The 24,148-nt window shown below is 46.3% G+C and overlaps 1 protein-coding gene across 1 annotated transcript in view; it reads right to left on the reverse strand.

Moving 5' to 3' along the window:
• Positions 1-24,148, reverse strand: part of CCDC60 (coiled-coil domain containing 60) — a 50,755-nt gene that overhangs the window by 18,801 nt on the left and 7,806 nt on the right. Inside the window, exons 3-5 of the mRNA XM_081800949.1 lie at positions 21,820-21,924; positions 14,369-14,476; positions 3,548-3,638 (exon numbers count right to left, since the gene is read on the reverse strand). Coding sequence (XP_081657075.1) covers positions 3,548-3,638; positions 14,369-14,476; positions 21,820-21,924 — 304 coding nt within the window. The remainder of the gene's footprint in view (positions 1-3,547; positions 3,639-14,368; positions 14,477-21,819; positions 21,925-24,148) is intronic.

Here is a 24,148-nt window from a genome sequence, read left to right on the forward strand (position 1 = left end):
ACATCTTGGCTCTTTCCACAGTTTGGCTATTGTGGACATTGCTGCTATAAACATCGGGGTGCACGTACCCTTTCGGATCCCTACTTTTGTATCTTTGGGGTAAATACCCAGTAGTGCAATTGCTGGATCATATGGTACCATGCTGCTGATTCTTTTAAAATGCCAGGTTTACAGTGGGGCCGAGTAGGTCCTCAGCTGCTCCAGAGTAAGAGTTCAGTGGTGCCCTGGGCTGTGGTTTACACTCAGTTAACAGAAACGATTCTGAGGACATTTAAAAGGAAAGCGCTTGCAGAGCAGACTGAGGTCACCTTTCAATCATAGTGTTTTGATACCCTCGGAAGGCAGATAGGGAGAAGAGGCAGCGCCAGAGGCCACACCAACATCTCATAAGTATCTAACAGGGTGGAGAGAATTGTCTCCAGCAGGATTCATTTCATGGAGTCCACTGCATGTGGCCAGAAGTAGGGTTTTTTTTGTTTGTTTTAAAAATATTTTTATTTTTTATTTTATTTGCGCGCACGTGCGCGAGAGTGAGCACAAGCAGGGAGAGGGGCAGAGGGAGAGAGACAAGTAGACTCCCCGCTGAGCTCAAGGTGGGGCTCGATCCCAGGACCTTGAGATCATGACCTGAGCCCAAGTCAGATGCTTAACCAACTGAGCCACCCAGGCGCTCCCAGAAGTAGCTTTTCGATTGGCTACCTTGTGGGGCTGTGACTGCAGGGAGAACCTTGGTGCCCTGGAAGAGGGGAGGGGTTTCCTGGTTGCACAGGGGAAGGACAGGGTGGGTTTACCCAGATCTCCAAGGGGGCACGTGGGCTACGGAATGACTGTGATAAAGAAAAATCAAATGCCCAAAGTTGGCATGTTCTCTCCTTTGATAAATTAGGAGCTTGATACCGCGTCCCCTTTGTCCTGACATCGCAGCTGGGGATAGTACATGTATATGGAAGTCTCCTCATCTGGTCTCCTCTGGCACCATATGAATCCCCGACTCTGGAAACCATACTCTAGCTCCATGTCACGTTTTGAAGGCTGAACACATTGTGTCCCAGGGACAGCCTAGAGTCTTGCAATGAGCACTGGACTCAGAGCCAGGGGACCTCAGGGGGCCCTTGAACAAGTCACTGTCTTGCCTCAGTTTCCTGATCTATAAGACAAAGAGGATGGACTGGGATGGTCTCAGAAGAGCTTTCTACATCCAGAGCTCCGTGTGGATCTTCCTTGGGCTAGGATTTCATTTTGTGCTCCTAAAGTTGCCATTAATTAAAATTCAATTAACAACCTCAGCCAGGAAATCCAAAATGAAGGGCTGACACTTCTGATTAATTGAGAGTGGCAGAAAAATAAAATGTGGGGGGATGATGTGACAGGCAATTTTAGCTTCTCGCTTGCCCTTTATTGAACTGACTCGGTCTGAATTGACTTAAATCCCCAAATGCTGCTTCTCTAGTTTTTATATTTCACTCAGGAGCAGTGTTAACTAGCTGCTGTGTTCTACCTCGGTAGGGACTGCTTTTGGGCAACAAAGGAAAAGATTTCCCTGAGTGATTCCTTACATTTTCTTAGAAGCAGTGGCTTCCAACTGGTGGCCCATGGGGAGACGTGATTGACTGCCCAGAATTTTACGAATTGGGGAGATTTTTATATAACAACTTAGGTTATTGGTCTCTCTTGAAAACGATAAGCCCTGGACTCCCATTCTCAAATGGCAAAATGGCTAGAGCTGGGCAGAAGTGCAGGCCATTTGCCACAGACCTCACCACTCCCTATTGCATTAGACCTAACCTGATTTTTTTTCATTTACTCCGTTTGCCGGGCTCTCACGAATGCTGTCTTGGCCCTGACAAGCTCTAAACGTACAGAAGAATATCAGTTGCTGTGCGGAGTTGATTGGAACCTCTCTTTCAAAGTCCTCATTTTGTAGGTGCAGAAACTGAAGTCCAGGGAGAGAGAAAAGGACTTGTCTGAAGCCACACAGTGAACTGGGTCACAGTGGCTAAGCTAGGTCTCCTGACTCCTAATTGAGTGCTCCCCCATCATCAGAGTGGACCACCCTTCAGCTCTGAGTTTGACCTATAAGCTTCCTGGGGAATTCAATTTTTTGGAGAGTTCCAGTGTGGTTATTCACTGCCCCCTCTGTAGATTTTTGTTAGGAATATTCCTAGAGGACATTTTTTTTTAAGGTTTGTGGCTCCTAATGCTTTTTCTGTGCATCTCTGGAGACAGATGTACGCAGTATCTCCATAGCAACTTTCTGTGACAAAAACAAAAGCTTTTCCTTCTCAGATCTAGGCACATCCTGGTGAAAGAGCAAGAAAATAGTGAAACTCTTCATGAGGGCAGTTGTAATTGTGACACCATGGAAAACATGCATTTGATGAGCTCAGTGTTTAATATACAGCGTTTCGTGAACAGGCCCAGGATTCACTCTTGGCTCTGCCATGACCCAGCTGTGTGACCTCATGCAAATCACTTAACCTCTCTGAGCCCCAACTTCCTCCTCTCCCAACTGGTGATTAGAATAGTGCCTCCTGGGGTTTGTAAGAAGGCAGAGCCAGCTAATAGACCCCAAAGCACTTCTTTAGCATAGAACCTGGCCCATCACAATTATGTTAAAAAGTGGCTTCTAAAAATTATAAGCAATAATGCTTAGCATTTTAACATTTTTAGAGTGAGTTTGCATGTTGTTTCCTGAGGTTCTTTACTAGTGTCGTGAAGTAGGCAAGGCCAAGCATTATATGCACGTTGTGGGTAAAAGCACAGATGCAGGGCGCCTGGGTGGCTCAGTTGGTTAAGCGACTGCCTTCGGCTCAGGTCATGATCCTGGAGTCCCGGGATCGAGTCCCGCATCGGGCTCCCTGCTCGGCGGGGAGTCTGCTTCTCCCTCTGACCCTCCCCCCTCTCATGTGCTCTCTCTCATTCTCTCTCTCAAATAAATAAATAAAATCTTTAAAAAAAAAAAAAGCACAGGTACAATAAACTGCCCTTTCAACTACCTTTGCCTATCTACACATGACCTCTTATCATTATTATTTTATGGTGCTTGTTTGTTGGGTAGATGAATTTGGGAAGTGTGGGGTTAGGAATAGTTTCGAGTGGAAAGAATAGACCTCTCGATGTTCTCTTAGTGGTGAGTGTGCATTCTAGTTTGTAGAAAACCCTATCTGTTGAATCGCCCCCTTCTTATTTTCTGGCTGAGTTAAAAAGAGAGAGTGAGCTCGAGAGAGAAATGACTGTTATTGATTAAAAACGTGGAGGGAGGTGAGTCCGTTTCCTTCTGGTGACATCTTATTGAGCAGCTCCTCAGCCACCCCTCCCCTTCCCCACGAAGTGGTGTCCAGCCAAATGTCATTTCTCCTATAATCCCCCAGATAACCATTTTAATTAAAATTTACAAAAACCATCCAACAGCATGCGGTTCTGACTTCTCCTCACTCAGAGAACCAACTAGAAAAAAAAATTCCCATCGGAGAAAAGACCAGCAGAAACGCCTCCGGCCCAAGTTGGGGCCAGTAGCCAGACTGCAGCTTCGGGTGCTGATAGTTACCTTCGGCGCCGTGACGAAGTGCTCCCACCTCTGTCCCATGGACTTGTCCTTATTGATTTTCTTTATTGTGCTCTTGCTTCCACCCGGGTCCCTGAGTGAGAAACAGCTTAATGAGTTTTCCGTTCCCGGAGCCTCGGTTTACTGCAAGTTCTTTTAGGAAATGCAATAAATAGATGGATGGCGGCTGTTCTCTTGTGATGGTTTTTTCCTCACCCCCTGTGTGCGTGAAGAAGTGAGCGGGACAGTTCTCCATAGCTAGGTCTTGTCAGTGAAAATTGAGGTTAGGAGAGACCACTGCTTACAAGGTAGGGGGGGAGGCAGGCGGAGTGTATTTGTGTGCGTTCTGCATCTATCTGCCTTTTAGTCTTGGGTCCTCTCTTAGACTCCAGGGCAGTTACTCCCGGGAGTAAGCTGAAAGGCATGTTCATTTCTGAATCTCTGCCTGCTCTGGTTCCTACCAATCCCACCATGAGGGACGCTCCCGAGTAACACAGAAAGAGGATTACTTTGGGGGGGTGGGGTCCAGGGGAGAGCCTGTGGGGCAGGTTGCACAATGAAAATCACTGGTTTGGAGTATATGGAGCAAAAGTCTATATACAATGCTACATGCAAGATGATTTCGTGCATTCTCACTGAATCATTTCAATAAAACCTTGTGATATTGTCATCCCATTTTACAGATGAGAAAACAAACTGGGCGGGGGGTGGGCTCAAATCACTCATCCAGGTACAGATTTATAGTGAAACTAATGACCCTCACTTGAATGGGGTCTTCTGGGGCCCTGTACCTAATTTTCTGTTGTAATTTTATATTCTTTTTCTTAAAGCACCTATCTCCCCCAGTTTAATTAAACTTTAGATACCCTAATTCCTGGATCCTCCCCTCATGGGTTTAGGAACTTTCTTGGTATGAGACTGAACCTCCAGCAGGTTTTGTTGGTGACATGCCTGAAATCCCTCATCTGAAACCCGTGGGACCAGATGTGTTGCCCTGTTGGCATTTTGGGAAGGATATATGATGCGTGTACCATATGTTAACATAATCCTTCCAGTGGGGTCAGGGGACAGCATCCTGTAACCAAACACATTGATATATATGAATATTTACACTAGGTGGGATAAGGACTGTAAACAGCTTCAGGTCACATTATGCTACCAGATCAGTTTGGTTCATGTCAAGTTTTGCTGCCAAATGAGTTATGGAAAAACTGAGTTTTCAGAGCCCTTTGGATTTTGGACTTGGGGCTACAGGGCAGTGGATCTCTGTTGATAAGCAAGCGGGAAGACTCAGGTTGTGCTCTTTCAATTGATCCGTCCATCCATCTATCCCTTTCTTTTTCTCCTTTTTCTCTGCAGAAAAGATTTTGGATGGCTGGGATCCTTAAAATCATTTGGCTGGCTGTCACTTAGCACAGAGCAGGGGCTTGAGGGAATGAGATGGCCAGACCAGACTCATGAGGGGAGGCATTGACAGGAGGCATTGACAGGGGTCTAGACTTATCAGGGGCTGCTGAGTGCTGGTGAGGGGGTGGGAGATGCTCAGATATAGGAGGTAAAAGGTGATCAAGCTCAAACTTGCCTAAGACTGGCTTCTCATGGCTCAGGGCTCTAGGTAGCAGAATCAGAGGCTTTGGCCAGCCCAGATGTGGAACAGGTGTGCACTCTTGGATGGCAGGACTTTGCTGAGCATCTACCAGCCCACACACAACATGAGCAGCCGCACACAGGGGCCAAGGTGCAAGTCGGGCTGGGGAGGGCGGGGTGAGAATGTGCCTCCAAGCTTTTTGTAAGACTTTATGTTTGATTACACAATAAAAAGCTCTCTGAATAATTAACAGTGAAGCTCATTTAACATTGGTTCTGCCTGCTTCTCCCCTGAGTAATCAAATTAGGGAATATTTAAAATCCAGCCAGAGGAAGGAACAGCAATACACCAGTCCCATAAACAATATTTAAACTAGCGGCGCTTTTGAAGTCTGATTTAAGGCTCACCAACTGGAAGCTTTAGTGGTTCTGCTTTGGAGCATTTCTTTCAAGACCACAGGGCTTTTCGGCTTCTTCCCTTTGCTCACACAGCTCCTGCTGTGCCTCTAGCCTCCTTCTTGAAGTTCAAAAGCAACCCCCTTCCCCTTTTAAAATTAAATCGGGCCCCAGCCAAGCTTTCAAAGTCTTAAATATTCAAGCCTGATCGGGAAGATAGAGGTTTTCTGTTAACACTGACTTCCTAGATGACCCGAAATCCATTGCGGACTTGAGGCAGCAGGTAAATGAGCTAAAAATACAGCAAGGCTCCCCGAGATCTTAAAAACGCCCTGCGCCCTTGCTCATGCAAAGCCACTGATAAAGAAAGGGCCTGGTTAGACAGAATCGGTCTCTGTGATGTTTCATTCTCGGGAGCAAATAAACCAAAAAGGAAGCTCAGATAGGGGTAGGAAAAGAAAGGAACCACCTGAGTTTCTTTGTTCACAGGGGGCTGAGTGCACCTTGTCCGAGATGGACACGGCAAGGGGACACTCCTCCCCAGGGCTTGGTGGGATAGTCATTAGTGCTGTTTACTGAGTAGTCCTGGGTCTTTTGGGCTCCTTTTCTGTCAGGGGTAGCCCTGTGAGTTGCTTTGTTTAAAAATGCATGACTGATGGGGTGCCTGGGGTGGCTCAGTCGTTAAGCGTCTGCCTTCGTCTCGGGTTGTGATCCCGGGGTCCTGGGATCGAGGCCCGCATCGTGCTCCCTGCTCCGCGGGAAGCCTGCTTCTCCCTCTCCCGCTCCCCCCTACTTGTGCTCCCTCTCTCGCTGTGTCTCTCTCTCTGTCAAATAAATAAATAAAATCTTAAGAAAAAAAACTAAAATGCATGAGTAAAAATGACGTGGGGCATTGAGGGTGGCAGCTTAAAGGGCCAGCCCTCAAGGCAGGTTCCCTTCTCTGTGCTGTTGATGGTGGAAGCTTGCGTTGAGACAGAGCTCCTATCGGCCTGGGTCCTCGAATGACTGTAATGAGCACAGCGCCATGTTGATGACCAGTAGGGTGAGCAGGAAATGAACTTGGGTTGTGTTAAGCTGCTGAGATTTTCGGGTTGTTCATTTCGGCAGCTTAGTTTACCTAATTGATGTCCCTGATGCACTGTTTGTGTGACTTCAGGCAAGTCTCTCTGAGCAGGAGAACCAGGAAAGTAGTGTATGTTGGTGGTGAACAGTGGGTTTAACAATCAGGTGGACCCCGGGGCGCCTGGGTGGCTCAGTCGGTAATGCGTCTGCCTTCGGCTCAGGCCATGATCCCGGGGTCCTGGGATCGAGCCCCATATCAGGCTCCCTGCTCTGCGGGGAGTCTGCTTCTCCTTCTCCCTCTGCCGCTCCCCCTGCTCACAAGCTCTCTCTCTCTCTGACAAATAAATAAATAAAATCTTAAAAAAAAAAAAAAGAATCAGGTGGACTGGATGTTCGAGTCCTGTGCCCATCCTGCTATTTCCTGGGTGTGTGTCTGTGTAAGTTACTTTGCCTCTCGGAGCCTCAGTGTTCTCATCTGTAAAATGGAGGGAATAATATTAGCTACGTCAGAAGCTTGGTGTGAGGATGGGGCGGGGCTTGTTAAGGGTTTAGCGGGATGCCTCGTACAGAGAACTGAACACAATTGAACTATTAACAACGTGCTTTTTTCGACAGCTTAGGGTGGCTTGGAGAAGGGGCTGATGGAACAAGGCAGTAGGACAGATCCATGGGGGAAAAGTGGCTATGATTTTCAGACCATAATTTTACCCCTGCTGAAGCTTTTGCGGGGGGGGGGTCCTGGTTGCTAGAAATCAAGGGATGAAAGCGTTGAGCACCATCGCATCTCATTTAACTGTACCTGCCAAGCACATTTTGTTCCTGGCAAGTCACTTGAAATGTCTCTCCACAGTAGCAATCAGAGTTGTTTTCTCCAATACTTCCCTCTCTCTCTTTGCAAACCCCCATTTGGGGTAAAACACCTGCTTCTCAGAGTGGAAAGTCTGTTGGCTGGTTTAGAATGCATTCCTGTGTCCATGACCGAGTTTGGAGGACAGAGGCAGCCGCTGATGGTGCATCAGGGAGGGGACAGAGACCAGAGCTCCCAGGATCTCCCAGGGCGGGTGCCTCCCTCGTGACAGGTGCTCCGATCATCCTGCCACGGTCCCCTACTCCTGCAGAGATGTCCTCTTGAGTAAAGCAGTGAAGGCACGATGCAATTAAATCAGTGCAGAGAGGAGAGGAGGCGGAATCAGAGATTTCACTCAAATGTCACCTCCTGAGTGAGTCTTTCCCGGACGACCCAATTTAAAAGTCACCCCCCACTTGCCACTGTCGCATCACCCCATCAATTTCTTCATGACGCTCGATGCTACCTCAAAGCATTTTGTTGATTGCATGTTTATTATCTGCTGCTCTCCCCACGTCCCCTAGAACAGAAGCTCCAGAGAATAGGGATGTTGTCTGTCCCTTCACTGCTCTATCCCCAGTAGTGCCTGAAAAAAGCAGGTTTGAGGGAAATGAGCGTTTCTGAGGTGGGGGGCATATGTGATGGAGAAAAAAAAAACTTCAATATAATAGTTGCTATTTTGCATGTTGTTCAGAATGATGCTGCATTTTTTCCCCCACAGGATTGGCAATCTGGCAAATTAAAGTTCTTACAGGAATTGGTTAAATATGGTGAGAAATTCCGCAGTCATTGAAAGAGGTTTCAAAATGGAGACTTGGTTCCCATATATTAAGTTAAATACCAAAGCCCTAAGTGCAGAGTGGCCTTTTTTTTGTTGCTTTTTACAAGAAAATTGTATATGCACATATCGTATTATCTTGGTAAGTTGCAGTCCCTTTTGTATCCTGAGGTCGCCTGGCAAATAGTACTTTGTGATGAGTTATTCTTTTCATTTTTGGACACCACATGGTACCCTAAATTAATTGAAGACCTTTGGGCTTATGCTGGGGACAGAGGAAACCATCATTTAGTGGTTAAGCACATACGCTTTGCAGCTGGGCTACCTGAATTCCAATCCTGACTTAGCTTTTACAAGCTATGCAATTTTGAGCAAGTTACTTAAGTTTTCTGTGCCTCAGGTTCCTCTTCTGTTAGAATGAGGCTCAACTGAAGTAATATACTCAGAGCAGTGCTTGACATGGGAAGCATTCACAGGCCAACTATTTTCATCCTAATACAGTAGTTAGATTTAGGTGTCTGTGTCCTATGTGGAATGTTGGAGTGTGGTTGCCTTTTAGCCATACATGTTTTTCTAAAGGAATAGCAGGTTCTTTGTGCCTGGACAGCCCGGCCCTTGGGTGTCTGGACTCCCTTAATGAAAGCCAGGATTATACCCACCTGGATTCCCCAATTAAGAGTGGGTGCGGTGATGTCTCTCTGGGACAGCCCTAGGCAATAGGACATAGATGATTGTGCTGCCCAGGGGACAACTCCTCACACCTTTGCCCCGTGGTGTATGCTGTTCCTTGCCTGGAAGGTAAATCAGGAGCTCCTTACTCTCCTGCCTAGCCAGGGGTCTGCCCGGTTCTTTCCCATGGGAACTAGGGAAGGTGACGGCAGGGCTGGGGGTAAGTGGAATTGGGGTGGAGAGGTGCTTGCTTACACCTCATCTTGTCTGCTTCTCTTGTCATTCATTTCTAGTCATTCCTTGGAAAGTTAATCTCTAAAAAAAACCCCAATACCAATATAAGTTCATAACCCCTCATCCAATTCTAAAATCCAAAGGGTGTTGAAAAACCAGAAAAAGTTTAATAACTGATTTGGCAGCAAAACATGACCTGAACTGATGGGAGGCTACCAATGACTTTTATTTATCTTTTTTTTATTTTTTTTATTTTTTAAGATTTTATTTATTTATTTGAGACAGAGAGAATGAGAGACAGAGAGCATGAGAGGGAGGAGGGTCAGAGGGAGAAGCAGACTCCCTGCCGAGCAGGGAACCTGATGCGGGACTCGATCCCAGGACTCCAGGATCATGACCTGAGCTGAAGGCAGTCGCTTAACCAACTGAGCCACCCAGGCGCCCCTATTTATCTTTTTTATGCACTTAGTGTAAATATTCATTTTTTTTCCCTGCGGAAATACTGTGTTGGATGATAGTCTGCTGCCCCAGGCCCCTCTGGGGGTGTGATGTTTTCTATGGCGTATGCTCCATATTTCCTTTTTTAAATGCCAAGAAAGAAAGAAAAAAAAAAAAGCAATTCTGAAACTCAGGTGGCCCCAAAGTTTCGGATAAAGACTTAGGTACCTTTATATAGAAAATAAGTCTTACTTTGCTGAAACAGAGGCTTGCATCTCTCAGAGAAGGGCAATTAGCATACTTGTTATTGAAAGCTCAGTTTCTGCTCTCTCATGGACCCAATCATCTTGTCAATTGAAATAAATTCTCCTTGCTAGCCATGGGATTAATAAGAATGCTGGGAAATGATAATGTGTTTGGATTGCCATGTGGTGAATTTGAGAAGGCCTGTTATCCACCCCAAATAAAGCACAGACTCAGATGAAACTCATAATGACATCCTAAAATCTGTCATCTGCCCATTCACCCAACCATCCACCAGTACTAGCTAAATATGGGATCTTCCTGCAATTAACAAAGATCACCTTCTGCATGTGGCACACTAGCTGTCAGTTAGTAAAATTTGGCTGCCTGTAGAAAGCCCGTGTTGAGGTATTGAACCACCCCACCTTCTTGCTATAAAATCCATAAGGCGGCGGGGTTGGATCTGCAGCCATCATCATGCCTAATAGAAGAGAAACCTCTGGGATCTATAGGCCCCCGATGATGGATGTTTCCTTTTGGAAAATGCATGGTGGGTGTTGGGGCTCAGGGTTTGTGTTTCAGATGCTTGAATAGCAAGAGATGCTGGCTTCTTGATGGTGGAAACTCAGAAAAGCAAAACTGGAAGTTTGGTATTTCTCTGTCGGGGTCATTCCCTGGATTGCTTACCTTTGCAACCAGATCTTGGTTGACCTTGCTTAGCTTTTTTCCTGTCTGTATGTTTGTTCTTTCTCCCAGTGAATATGGATCTCATCTGTTGGTAAAACTCTGCTCAGAATTTTCTTTCTTTCCTTGCCTTAAGTCTCAATGGTATTGATAATCAAAGAGCCAACTGCTCTTTGAAATGGGGATTTTAATCTTAAATAGCTATCGTTCAGTGAGCCCTCACGGTGCTCTCAGTCACTGGGCTAAATGCCCTATGTTCTTTATCTTCTTGATGCTTACAATAACTCTTCTGAGGCAGGAGCCCATTTGATAGATGAAGAAACAGAGGCCCAGAGATGTTAAGTGACCAAGGTCACATAGCTATCAAGTGGCTGAGCCTGGACTCATCCAGGTCCATCTGATGCTAGAGCCCTTGCTCTTACTCACTCTCAATGCCTCTGGGCTTTAAAAAATGCATTTGAAGATTTAGAGACATTTGAATTATGATATCAGAATGAAACATCATAAACAGGGATTAGGCATTAAAGACAAGACATCCTTCTCCTTTCTTGCTAAATAAAAAGATGTTTTCCGGCACTTTCTAGGAAACCTAAGCCCCTGCCCAACCCCCACCCTCAGATTTATATATTTAAAAAAAAAAATCAATCCCCCAGAATGGTGTGCTGGAATTGGCTTATGCCAGCTCACAAGAACTGAACGTGTGCATCTGTCCCCAGCCCCAGGTTCATGTTGGTAAGCCTGAAATCAGCCATGGCTGGATTATGTCCACCATGGAAATTGGCATTGTTATATGTCATGGCTTTTCCTTCTTGGAGAACTGTTCTGTTTATTAAACATTTATTAAACATCTACCAGCATACCACCAAACTAAAATCACCATCAGGAGCACATGGTTCACTAGAAAAAATAAGCCCCAGCAAATACTCTTGACTTCCCATGGGAATCTTTCTGGATGCATTTTTCTGTCAGGCTGAGGTTCCGGTTCATGTTCTGCTCTGAGGAGCTGGATATCCGTGGATCCCTGATGGAATTCTGCTTGGCAAGTCATAGGTAGAACCCCCGCTACTCCCAATGTGACCACGTGTCTTTTTTTTTTTTACCACAGGTAACAATTTTTGGTCACATTCTGGGCACATTTCTAAAACCAACCTAAAGAAATAAAGATGCTTCTTTTTATCTTCTCAATCCAAATCCTACATTATATGCTTGCCTCAGTTTGGGAGAATGGATGCCGGATGTTGGAGGCAAAGTGTTGCTGCTGGGAGCTCGGGGAGATGAAATGCTATTAGAAGTCCACTGGCTGAGGGACTTTTTTCTTAGAATCTAAGCAATCAACTGTGAAAAAAATTAGATGTTGCCCTGACCTAAAAATTCCATTTCTCAGAATCTGGCCAACAGAGATATTTTCAACTGGGTACAAAATGTATGTACAAGGATGTTCTGTGCAGACTACTTGAAATGGCAAACACTTGGGAACAACCTTAGTGTCCCCCAGTAGAGAAATGGTTATCTAAATTATGGTCCAGGGGCGCCTGTGGCTCAATTGGTTAAGCGACTGCCTTCAGCTCAGGTCATGATCTCGGGGTCCTGGGATGGAGCCCCACATCGGGCTCCGTGCTTGGCGGGAAGCCTGCTTCTCTCTCTCCCACTCCTCCAGCTTGTGTTAACCCTCTTGCTGTCTCTGTCAATTAAATAAATAAAATCTTTAAAAAATAAATAAATAAATAAAAATTAAAAATAAATTATGGTCCACCCCTACCATAGACCATGGATAACCATTTCTTTCTGAGGGAATGTATTCTGTTAAAGGATGGTGGAAACTGTCAAAAAAATGTAGAAACTTCGTATGTACCATCATGGAAAGATGTCCGTAAGATATTTTATCTTATTTTTAAAGATTTATTTATTTATTTGAGAGAGAGAGAGAGAGAATCTTAAGCAGACTCCCTGTTGAGTGTGGAGCCCTTTGTGGGGCTCAGTCTCACAACCCTGAGATCATGACCTGAACCAAAATCAAGAGTCAGACGCTTAACTGACTGAGCTACCCAGGTGCCCCCATAAGATATTTTTAAAGGGGGGAAAGTAGAAAAATGTACAGAACAATATTCAGAATATGATCCCAATTCTGTTAAAAAAAAAAAGCGGGGGGGAGTATATCTATATATATTCATAAGGGGAAGGCATTAGGTCTGGAAGGAGGAAGGTCATACCTCAGACCTTTAAAAGGGGCTTCCTCTAAGAAGAATTAAGTAGTGTATGGGAAACGTCTTAAGGCTGTGGTTTTCAAACAAATTCTGTGAACCACAGAGATATTTTGGAAATAACTGGGGTGCCTTGGTGGGGATGGGAGAGAGTTGGAGGTGCCCCAGGTTCTCCAGGCCTCCCAACTTCCTGCTTTGTGTAGAAGCTACATTTTAACAAATTTGTTTTACATTATTGGGGTTTACATTAAAAAAAAAAAAAAAAGGATTTCTGCTGCTTAGAAAAAAAATAAAGGTTATAAACCAGAGCACCAAGGGAAACTACAATTTTCAGTTCATCCCAACCCAAAACATGAAATCAGTTGGAGTTACTAGTCTGTCAGTAGATGCAGGATTTATATTTCTGGTTGCATTTGATGTTAGTTTATCTGGGCTCTGGTGCAAGGGATGAATTAGAGCAGGGGGTAGGGTGGGGGTTTGGGAGGTGGGTGGTAAACACCGTCAGAAAGAAGGAATTAATTAAGATTCAGGAAGAGAAGGAAGACTGAATTCACCTGGGGGGTGGGTGGGGCTGTGAGAAAGAGGCCCTATCAGTTTACTGGGGAGGGAGTTGGGCGGTTTCCCACTTATGGGAGAAGGGGAACTATTTTACTTCATTCAGCGTGGGATTTTCACAGAGCAACTCCCAATTCCTCAGGTCAGGGTCCCTTCCCCTTTAGCACCATTCTTGGGGGCAGCATGACTCTCCATAAAGAACCAAGGCCTTGAGGTGCCTGGGTGGCTCAGTTGTTAAGCGTCTGCCTTCAGCTCTGGTCATGATCTCAGGGTCCTGGGATCGAGCCCCACATGGGGCTCCCTGCTCAGCGGGAAGCCTGCTTCTCCCTCTCCCACTCCCCCTGCTTGTGTTCCCTCTCTTGCTGTCTCTCTCTGTCAAATAAATAAATAAAATCTTTAAAAAAAAAAAAAAAAAAGAACCAAGGCCTTATATGCCTGCGTGTTCTTCATTCCGCCTATGTGTGGGCAATGCAGTTCCTGCAACAGTGGCCTCAGGGCTTTTGCATGAACCCTCCCCTCTGGTGAGGACACACCTAACACTTTTCTTGGCCTAGACAACATGCACTAGAGCTTGGCCCGGCTGCTCCAGGGACCTGAGCACTGAGTCCTCTCTTGGGTACAAGTGGAGAAATAGCCACCAGTATATGTTCAAACAAACAAATAAACCTTGGGAAAAAGAAGAAAAGCAAGAACAAAATGAAAGAGAAGAGGACAAGGAAGTGGGAGGAGGAAAAGGAAGAGGAGCAAATAAAGAATAGTGTTGGGGAGACGTGGTCCAAGAAGGGAGCTGGGGAGAAACCTCGCTGGGCATCCAGCGGCGTGCTGGTCTACCTGGCCAGTCCCTGTGGTGTCAATACTCCCATCATGGCTGGTTGATTTGGATGTCAGTGGATGTGGAGCTGGGGAGAGTTGCTGGGAGGAGATGCACACCGTTGGCTCTCATGAGCCTCTATGACCTGTATGCCCTGGCTCCGAGCTCCCCCCTGTCTGGATCCCACAGAGCACATCAGGGAACTCCTAAAGCAACCCACCCACCAAAAACAGCAAAAGGAGGGGAAGAGCAGATAAGAGGCCCTCTCCTATGGCAGAGTGTGCTGCTAGTTACAACAGGTTGAAGGGCTCAGACCTACTTTGGATTCCAGCAGGTGATCACAGGCTTCATGGTGTGGTGGGTGTGGTCGATAGTCAGGGCCTCCAAAAGCCAGTGGAGGGCACAGAGCTGGCGGAAGAGGGGCTCCCTGCAAAGACAGAGGCGGGAGGGGGGAGCACAGTGGGATCCTGTTGGAACTACATCCTTCACAATAATGGCCACCGAGATAGTTGTGCTGGCTTGCAGTTAGAGAGCTGTTGCCCTGCTCCAGGCATGGTATTTCCTATTCCTCATCTCTTCGAGTCTTTGCAATGTACCCATGAGGTATTCATGGGCCTATGTTACCCATGAGGAATCTGAGGCTCAGGGGAGTGAAGGAACGTGGGCCAGGTTGCTGACCTAGCAGGTGGCAGAGCCATGATTTGACGCAAGACCACCCTATGCTGGTCATGGGGTGGGGGGGGGAGGTTTCTGTGTAGGAGAGGAGAAACAATGGAGGGGTCCCCCAGCTAGAGGTCTTGACTTAGGCAAAATGAATGGGTTGAAGGACATTCATATCCTGCAGGTACCTACCTGTTCACCTGATAAAAGTACCATAAATACACTAAGAGTGTCAAAGAAGCCTGGACACACAAGGAAACTGGATTTATTATAATCTTCCTCCTACCCCAGACCAACAGTTGGATCCATTGTTTTAAATTTATAGGTCCTTTGCCTGCAAATATAGCTGGATGTTGAAGAAAACCACATTGAACCTATTATTTGAAAATGTAACTAAAACACTGTATAAAAGCATATCTAACCTGTATTTTCTGATTTGGGGTGGCATCTTGTATTACAGGGAGCCAGACATTGAGTAGGGCACCTTACACATTTTATGTAATTCTCCCAACAACCTGCAGGGGTATGAATCATTGTCCACATTTTAAAGAAGAGGAAACTTAAGGCTCAGAGAGATACTGTTACTTTGCAGTAGGTCACACAGCTTGTTGGTGACGGAGGTAGGATCTGAATATCTCATTCAATGCTCCCAACAACCCTATAGGAAGGGTACTGTTATTATGCCCTCTTTGTGGGCGAGGGACTTAGGTAGGGAAGTTGCTCAAGGTCACATTCCTAGGATTGGTGAGGATCTGAAGCCCTGTTTAACCCCAGAAGCTGTGCTTTCATGGGCCCCAGCTCTGTCTGAGGTGCTGATGAAGGCGATGCAGTGGTCACCTGGGGCGTGGGGCCAGGAGAGGGTTAACCTGCTGCCTGCATTTTTCCTGGAAACAAGGTGGAGTCCTGACCGGCCACCCCCTCCCTGCATAATCTCTCCTCTTACACTAATGGGTGAAATGCCTCCATTATGAACCTGTGTAATTGCTCTTCTCTGAAGGTGGAGCCCAAGTGTGGAGCTGACCCCAGGGTTGTCCCATTGAATCCCTTGAGAGGCGTCCCTTTTTCTCAGCTTGAAGCAGAGCTTCCCCTACTACCCCACCCCTCACTCCCTCCAGGCTGGCCATGCCCATTGGGTCTTAGGAAAACCAGGGTCATCAGCTCTCTCTTTCTTCTGCGCTGGAGCCCTTCCTTCCTCCTTTCTTTCCACACATTATTTACTAACACCTACTCTTCCCTCATTTCTAATTTAAAGGTACTGCAAGCCCATAGCCCTTCCCATTCTGGTCCGCCTTCCCCCTTAGCACCACCTCAGTCGTTACAGGTGCATTTCAGCAGCTCTGAGCACTGGGCCATGTCCAGCATTTCGCCAAGAGCAACAGCTAGTTCCTGCCATGTGCCTGGCACCCCACGTTACCCTCACCATAACCCAGGACATTGCAAAAGTCCCAGGGATGTGTCCCCTCTTCTGGTCACCATGGAGAGCCCCTGTCAGCCTGGGCTGTGGGTTGTGTGGGGTGGAGGCTGGGAGGAAGGGATAAGCAAAGAGGGTTAATTGGTGAGGTGGGGTCTGCTTGGTCATGGCGGGGATGGGGATGTGTGGGGCATGTGAGCATCAGATTCATTTCTACAGGTGACAAGCACAGGCATAAACCTGACTCTATCCCTCCCTTGCTTAAAATCTTCAAACTCTCCACACCATCTGTTTTGGGCTACATTGTGTCCCCCTCAAAATTCAGATGTTGAACTCCTAACCCCCCAGGACCTCAGAATGAACCCATATTTGGAGATAAGGGCTTTGAAGTGGTGATTGTATTAAAATGAGGCCCTAATTAGGGTGGGCCCTAATCTGGTCTGACTGGTGTTCCTTTTGAGAAGAGGAAATTTGGACACACAGAGAGACACCAGTGATGCACGTGCTGGAAGGAAGGACCATGTGAGGACGCAGGGAGAAGGAGGCCTCAGAAGAAACCAACCCTGCTGACATCTTGATCTTGGACTTCCAGCCTCAGGAACAATGAGAAAATGTATTTCTCCTGTTGAAGCATTTTGATATGGCAGCCCTGTCACCTGTGAGAGTCCTATCCACCTCACCATCCTTGAGTCTCCCCACGGCCCCTCTTCTGCCTTCTGCAGCCTGGGCAAGTTCTACTCGGTTGCTCAGGCTCACCCCACTCTCACTTTGCACTGCCTGAGTTAAAATCCAAGCTTTGCCACCTACTAGGTATGTGCTCTTGGCTAAATTACTTAACTTCCCCGAGCCTCACTTTCCTCATCTATAAAATGGCAGGAATTGTTAGAGTGAGGGTGAGAAGAGGTGGTTGGGACTGTTCTCTGCTCTGATATATATATTCCTCTTCCTCCTCCTCCTCTGCCCCTCAGCTGAGATGTCACCTCCACCAGGAAGCCTTCCTTGATTTCTCCAGGTCTGGGTTAGGATCTCTTTCAGCATCCTAAAGCATCCCATCTTTATAGCATATCTCTTTGCCCCTACATTCCCAGTCCCCGCTCTGTTGTAAATACCTGTTTACTTGTCTCTCTAGCCCATGAGCCTGCAAGCTACAGAGTCTTGTCCACTACAGGTTACTGCTGGGCACAGAGTAGGCTCAGTATATTACTGGCTCCTGAATGGAAGGTAGTGGTCGTGAACTGGTTCAAATCTGACATTTTCTGGAGCTGATAACGGGCAGCACCACTGAGATAATGAAGAGTAGTTGACAACAACAAAATAATAATAGCAAACACGTCCCACGGAGCATTTACACTGTGCCAGCAGACACCATGTTAAGTGCTCTACATATGTTGACTAAGGTCATCCCTGTGAGGAAAGTATCTCCATTTTGCAGGTAAGGAAACTGAGGCCATGTAACGTGTCCAAATTCAAAAGAGCCAGCAAATGGCAGAGCTTGAATCTTAGCCCAGGCAGTCTGGTTTCTGAATCTGTGCTTTATCTGTGATATTGAAGTTGTCTCTTGTTACCAGGAAGAGCCCTCCCTTTGCACTAGAATAGGGTTTTGTCCAATGGGTCTGGACTTTATTCTCTATTTATAAGAAGTGCCTCACAAAAACCTGCACAAGGTGTTTATATATAGCAGCTTTATTCATAATTGCCAAAACTTGGAAATAGCCAAGATGTCCTTTAGTAGGTGGAGGGATAAATAATCTGTGGTACATACACCCAGACAATAGAATATTCAGTGCTAACAAGAAATGAGCTATCAGGCCATGAAAGGACATGGAGGAACCGGAAATGCATATGACTAAGTGAAAGAAGCCAACCTGAAAAGGCTACATAATGTGTGATTCTGACTGTGCGACATTCTTAAAAAGACAAAACTATGGAGATGGTAAAAAGATCAGTGGTTGCTAAGGTCGTGTGGGGAGGGAGGGATGAACAGGCGGAGCATAGAGGGTTTTTAGGGCTGTGAGAATACTCTGTATCGCATTATGATGGTGGATGCATGCCCTTATACATCTGTCCAAACCAACAGAACGCACAGCTCCGAGTGAGTCCTGATGTAAACTATGGACTTCGGCTGATGATGTTGTCAATGTAGATTCATTGGTTGTAACAACCACACCCCTCTGGTGGGGATGTTGATTAATGGGGGAGGCTGAGCACGGATGGGGCAGGGGTTGTAATGGGAATTTCTGTATCTTCTACACACTTTTGCTCTGAACCCAAGACTGTTCTAAAAAAAAAAAAAAAAGTCTTAATGAAAAAAAAAAAAGTGCCTCAAACCTGACAGTTGTTCATCTAATGTGCGGTAAAATAAACTGGAGGGGAAAAAAAAAAAAAAAAAAAGGAAAGAAAATCCCTGGAGACATGCTTGACAGAAATCAGTACTTTCTCATAATGATTGTATGTCAGGTCATAGCACAGTATTTTGGATTTTACCAAGTTAAAAAAAGAGAGGGCATTTATCCTTGCGTCCAGAACTCCAGGTGAGCACACCTGAATAGCCCACACTATTGAAACTGCCATACCAGCCAGAATATGAGTGGCCGAAAAATTCCCCGAGAAGAAAATGTTTTGTGCTTTTACAAAGAGAAGTTGGAAGATGCCTACAAAGCCATTTCAAGCACCCCATGCCAACTGCCAAGGACAGCCCTGGACAGGTTGCAGGCATTGCTCTTGCTGTTGCGTTGCTTAGGGAAGGCTGGGAGGGGCAGCCTGTCATCTCAGAGAGGAAAGGAGGAGCTGTTTCTCATGTCTAGAGACCATTCCCCGCACCTTTTTCTAGATAAAGATCAAGTCTCCCTTGACATGATTGAATTGATCCCCATATGGTCAATCCAGAATATTCAGCCAGTTTGGAGCTCAGTTACCTTGGAGTGAAGGGACCAACCAGGCTCTGATCCACATGGGCTGATGTGATAACTGAGGATTTGATAACTGATCAGGCATGCCCTGCCCTGATGCCTTTTGGTAGACTGATTACAAAAATGTCCTTCCCTGCATCCATATACTTTGTAATGTGACTTTGCATCTTCCCCATCATGAGGTGGAAACTTTTCCCCATTCCTTGTATCTGGGCTGGCTTGATGCTTTGGCCAGTAGAATGTGGTGGAAGCGTCATTTTGTCCATTCTGAGCCTAAGCCTCAAGAGACTTTGGTGCTCGGGCTTTTGTTCATGGAACCCTTCCCGACTGCCCGGGCTAGCCTGCTGCATGATGAGAAACACGGGACCCTGTCACTCTTGTTATCCTAGCAACCAGTCAACCAACAGACCTGTAAGTGATGCCACCCCAGATAGCTGGCCTCGTGCATACCCATCATCTGGGCACACATACATGCACCAACCCAGCCAGGATTAGCCAAGCCAACACAGACCAGCAGAACCACCCAGCTGACCTGTAGACTTGTGAGCAGCAAAAAATGGTTATTGTTTTAAGCAACTCCATTTTGAGGTATTCAGTAATACAGCAATAAATGACTGATACACTCACCAAATGCAGCCAGAGCCTTTTAACAGCCAAGGAGAAGAAAGGGCAGTGTTAGCAAACTATAGCCAGTGGGGGCTACTGTCTGTTTGCAAATAAAACTTTATTGGAACACAGCCACATCCATTCATTGCAGCTTTCGTGCTGCAACGGCAAAGTTAAGTAGTTGCAAGAGAGGCCATCTGGTCTGCAAAGTCTGAAATATTTACTGTCTGTCCCTTTAGGAAAAAGTCTGCTGACCCCTGGTCTAGGGTATAACAGAAACCAAAAACAACCACTGTGGTCGTCATCGTCGTCGTCGTCGTCGTCGTCGTCATCATCATCATCATCATCATCATCATCATCCTGGCCTACCTCACAAACCTGGTGTAAAGATCTGATTTAGGAGCGAGGAAGTCAGAGTTGCTGTCGGAAGAATTTTGGCAGGTTCTGCCCCACTCTGGGCTTCAGTTCCCTTATCTGGCATTGAAGGTAGATGAGTAAGGAACTGTCCCAATTACTTCCGAGGTTGATTAAGCCTCACCTTGTTCAGACCAAATGAATAGAGGGTGGGGCCCAGGAATAAGCATTTTCCAGGCATCATCCCCACTTCCGTCCTCGGAGGATTCACATGCAAGTGAAAGCTTAAGAACCACTGATCTACACCATTTGGTTTCAGAAGGTTTGTCCACAGGAAAGACAGGCAGAAGCGCAAGTGTTTCCAAGGGACATGATGAGAAGTTGCAAAGCCTATTTTTGCAAGGAGATGTTTTAAGAACATCAAGTTTAGGTTGCCAGTTAGAATGTCCCTGAACAAATGAATCAGATTTCTCTATCAAGAGATCAGGCAATCTCTATCAAGAATCCAATCATAATGTCAATCAAAGGGAAGTAGGAGGAAAATAGGGAGTAGGCTCATCAAAAGCTGGAATATTAGGGAGGGATATTGATGATGATGGTGATGCATTGTTTTACTCTTCAAGTACATGAGACTTGGCTCTCCAAATATATCATGAGCTCCTCAAAGGCAAGGCTTTGGGATATGCTTTCTGTGTAGTGCATGGTGATGAGCATTTGGGCTGTGAAGTCAGACAGACTTGGCTTAAAACCCCAGCGCAGCAACATGCTGAGCTCCGTGACCTTGGGCAGAGAGGCACACCTCTCTGATTGCTGCTTTCTCATCTGCAGAGGCGGGTAATAATACATCTATATAATAGGGCTGCTGAGAGAACTGAAGGGGATATGCCTACAGAGAAGTCAGTAATGCCATTATTACTGTGCATACTGTAAGCACCTAATAAATATTGGACAGATCAGCAGACAGAGAAGTCTACAATCCATTGCACCATTTTCATTGCCCTAAAGCAGTGGGTCTTAACACGAGGTGGGGGGAAGAGGGTGGGCATGATTTTGCCCCCAGGGGCCATTTGTCAACATCTGGAGACATTTTTGGTTGTCACAACTTGGGGGTGGGAAGCTACTGGTATCTAGTGGGTAGAGGCCAGGGATCTTCCAAACACCTGACAATACACAAGACAGTCCTTCACAACAAAAAATTTATTCATCCCCAAATGTCAGTAGTGCTGAGGTTGAGAAACCCTGCCCTAAAGTCAAAAGCTCTGTCTTTGCGCCTGAAATCTTCCAGTCGAAAAATGCTGTGACTAGCACAAAAGAAAACATTGGGTTTGGAATTCTTTGGAATAGACACAAGGGGAACAAGATGCCAAGGTTTTAGAAAGCCAGGGTGTTCTTTGGAGGCTTGATTAGCCCCTGTTACACCATGCCATGATGAGTTCATGCCTCGGGTCAGGAGACAACAGGTGCTTCTCTGGGAAATAGCTCCTTGAGTTTTGGGGACATGTTTTCCCCCAAACATGCCCACGCCCAGTGAGGGCTGCAGACAGATTTTATCAGGCTTTGCAAACTATTTGACATTAGAGCGTCTGGCTGGGTAAGGAACGGAATGACTCAGTCCCAGCTGATTTGCCACTTAGCTCTAAAGCACCGTGTCTGCTTTCTGTTATTTTTATATGCCAAATAGCGTTGCCAGCTCAAGGCTCTATGTCCCTTTCAGGAGGACAAAGGAACAGCTCAGTAGTTCCCAATGCATTGTTAGCTCCTTGAGTCATTTCACCTTGGCTTCAGTTGATAAGCTAGCAAGGCAGACGAGCCAGAGAAGGGACTACTTACACGTGAGCCTCAGGTAGCGAGGGCAAGATGATGCAGCTGTGCACGGGGGTGAACGGGCGAATGACTCCAGCGCCCATCTTCTTAACCTTCTCATCATCGTATGTGCTGGAGGAGAAGCAGAAAGAGAAACAGCGTGAGCAAGGAGCAGCAGGTTTTTTTTTTTTTAATTTAATTTATTTGAGAGAGAGAGAGCGCGCATGCAAGCACACGAGCCAGGGGAGGAGGAGAGGGAGAAGCAGACTCCCCGCTGAGCAGGGAGCCTGATGCTAAGGGTCTCAATCCCAGGACCCTGGGATCATGACCTGAGCCGAAGGCAGATGCTTAACCGACTGAGCCACCCAGGCACCCCAAGGAGCAGCAGTTTCAAATACCTTCTTCTCTTGCCAGGGTTTATTTGGAAGATATGATTGGGCACCTACTATGTGCCAGGCAATAATTCTGGCTCAAGGGATGAGGAGGCTTCTAGATGCAGCCAATGGACAGATCATATAAAAACCTCTGCTCTCCTGGAGCGCATATTCTAGTGGAGGAACAAAGAGAATTAACAAGATAAACCGGGAAATGCTGTGGTGTATTAGCAAAGATTAGGGCTAGGGTATGTTTTCTGAAAGGGCCAGACAAACATTTATGACTGTGTCGGACATGCAGTCTATGTTGCAACTACTTAGTAGAATGAAAGCAGCCATGGACATATGGAAACAATAGGTAAATGTCGGTGTTCCAATAAAACTTTATTTATAAAACCAGCCTAGGGGCTGGATATGGCCCATGGGCTGGAGTTTGCTAACCCTGCTGTACTAAATAGTGAGACATGCTCTGGGGAATAAAAAACAGAGTTCAGAAGGGCTGGAAGGGCTGGGAGTTGCAATTTTAAATAGGGTGATGAGGGGCGGTATCACTGAAAAGGTGACATTTGATAAAAAATCTGCAGAGTATAAGGGAGTGAGGCACACAGATATCTTGGGGCAGCGCATTCTGGATAGAGGGAACAGCAGGTACAAATGTCCTGAGGTGGAGCTGTGTTTCAGAGACAGCAGGGAGGTGAGGGGGAGGAGGGAAGGGAGAGAACAGGGGCCTTGCAGACCACCACGGGGACTTGGGCCTTTTCTCTAAATGAGAGTAAAGGATTTTGAGCTGAGAGAAGATGCATCTGACTTGCATTCAGAAAGGATCCTTCTGGCCACTGTTTTGAAAATGGTCTGTGGTGGGGGTAGAGGGCAAGGACAGAGGCAAGGAGACCTGTTAGGGGTATTGCAATAATTCCAGCCTGAGAGAGGAAGGTGGCTTCGGCCTGGCCATGGGGTCCTGGTCATGGGGACAATGAAAAGTAGCAATGAAGGTATGAGCCAAAGCCAAGGAACTGCCTGGAGTTTGTGGTTCCTGTTTCTCCACCATCATGGAGCAAGTCATTTCAGTTATAGAAAATAGTTTCTTTTTTTTCTTTCTAGCAGGCCTAAGTCATAGGATATATATTGTTTTGCCCATGACCAAATCTAGCCTGCAGACACATTTTAAGAAGCCTACTGTGTATGTAATTGGATCAATTGTGTTTTAAAACTGGGAGATTTCACATAAAAATGGAGAGGTTTTGGCTCTGAAAACTTGAAAACTGTTGCCACTCTGGGCCTGTGTTCTGGCTGGCTAGAGTCAGGTGGGGCCCAAGATCAAGGTCGTTGCCCACTTTACACGTGGTGTGGGCTTCTCGGGGTTGCCTGAGACTCATGCACCCCTGGCTTCTCACTCCTCATCAGCCTTATTACTTCTTGCTACATGTGAATTCCCTTAGGGCCTTTTAGTTTCTGAGCCTCAGTCTAAGTACCTTCATTGATTGAATCATTGACAGGTTCCCTGGTTCATTCATTTCTGCCTGGATTTATTGAACATCTCTGGATGGCTAGAGGCTGTGGACATAGCAATGAATGAGACAGACCCAGCCTCTCCCCTCTGAAGCTTAGAGTCTAGGGGCAGAAACGGGCATAACCAAACATGCAGTTGTGATGAGGCTGAGTGGAAGAGTGTATGGTTCTTCAATAGCACAAAATAGGGAGTTTGGCTGAAATGGGGCCAGGGAGTACTTCTTGGAGGAAGTTGTGGCAATTTAGAACCACATGCCCCAAGTTCTTTGACTCTCTTCCAAGGAAGAGATGGCCATATGTGCCCTTCCCTTGGAATCTTGGTTTTGTGAGTTGCTAAGCTATTAGAATGTGTTAATCAAAAGAAATTGATGTGATGCCTGTTTCTGGGCGTAGGCTCCACGAACTGGCAGCTTCTCCTTCTCATGTCTCAGGATGCTTACTGTTAGCACCCAGCCATGGCCATGCTGTGAGGA

The sequence above is a fragment of the Leptonychotes weddellii genome, chromosome 13, assembly GCF_054177405.1.
Source record: "Leptonychotes weddellii isolate Sample4059 chromosome 13, ASM5417740v2, whole genome shotgun sequence".
NCBI lineage: Eukaryota > Metazoa > Chordata > Mammalia > Carnivora > Phocidae > Leptonychotes > Leptonychotes weddellii.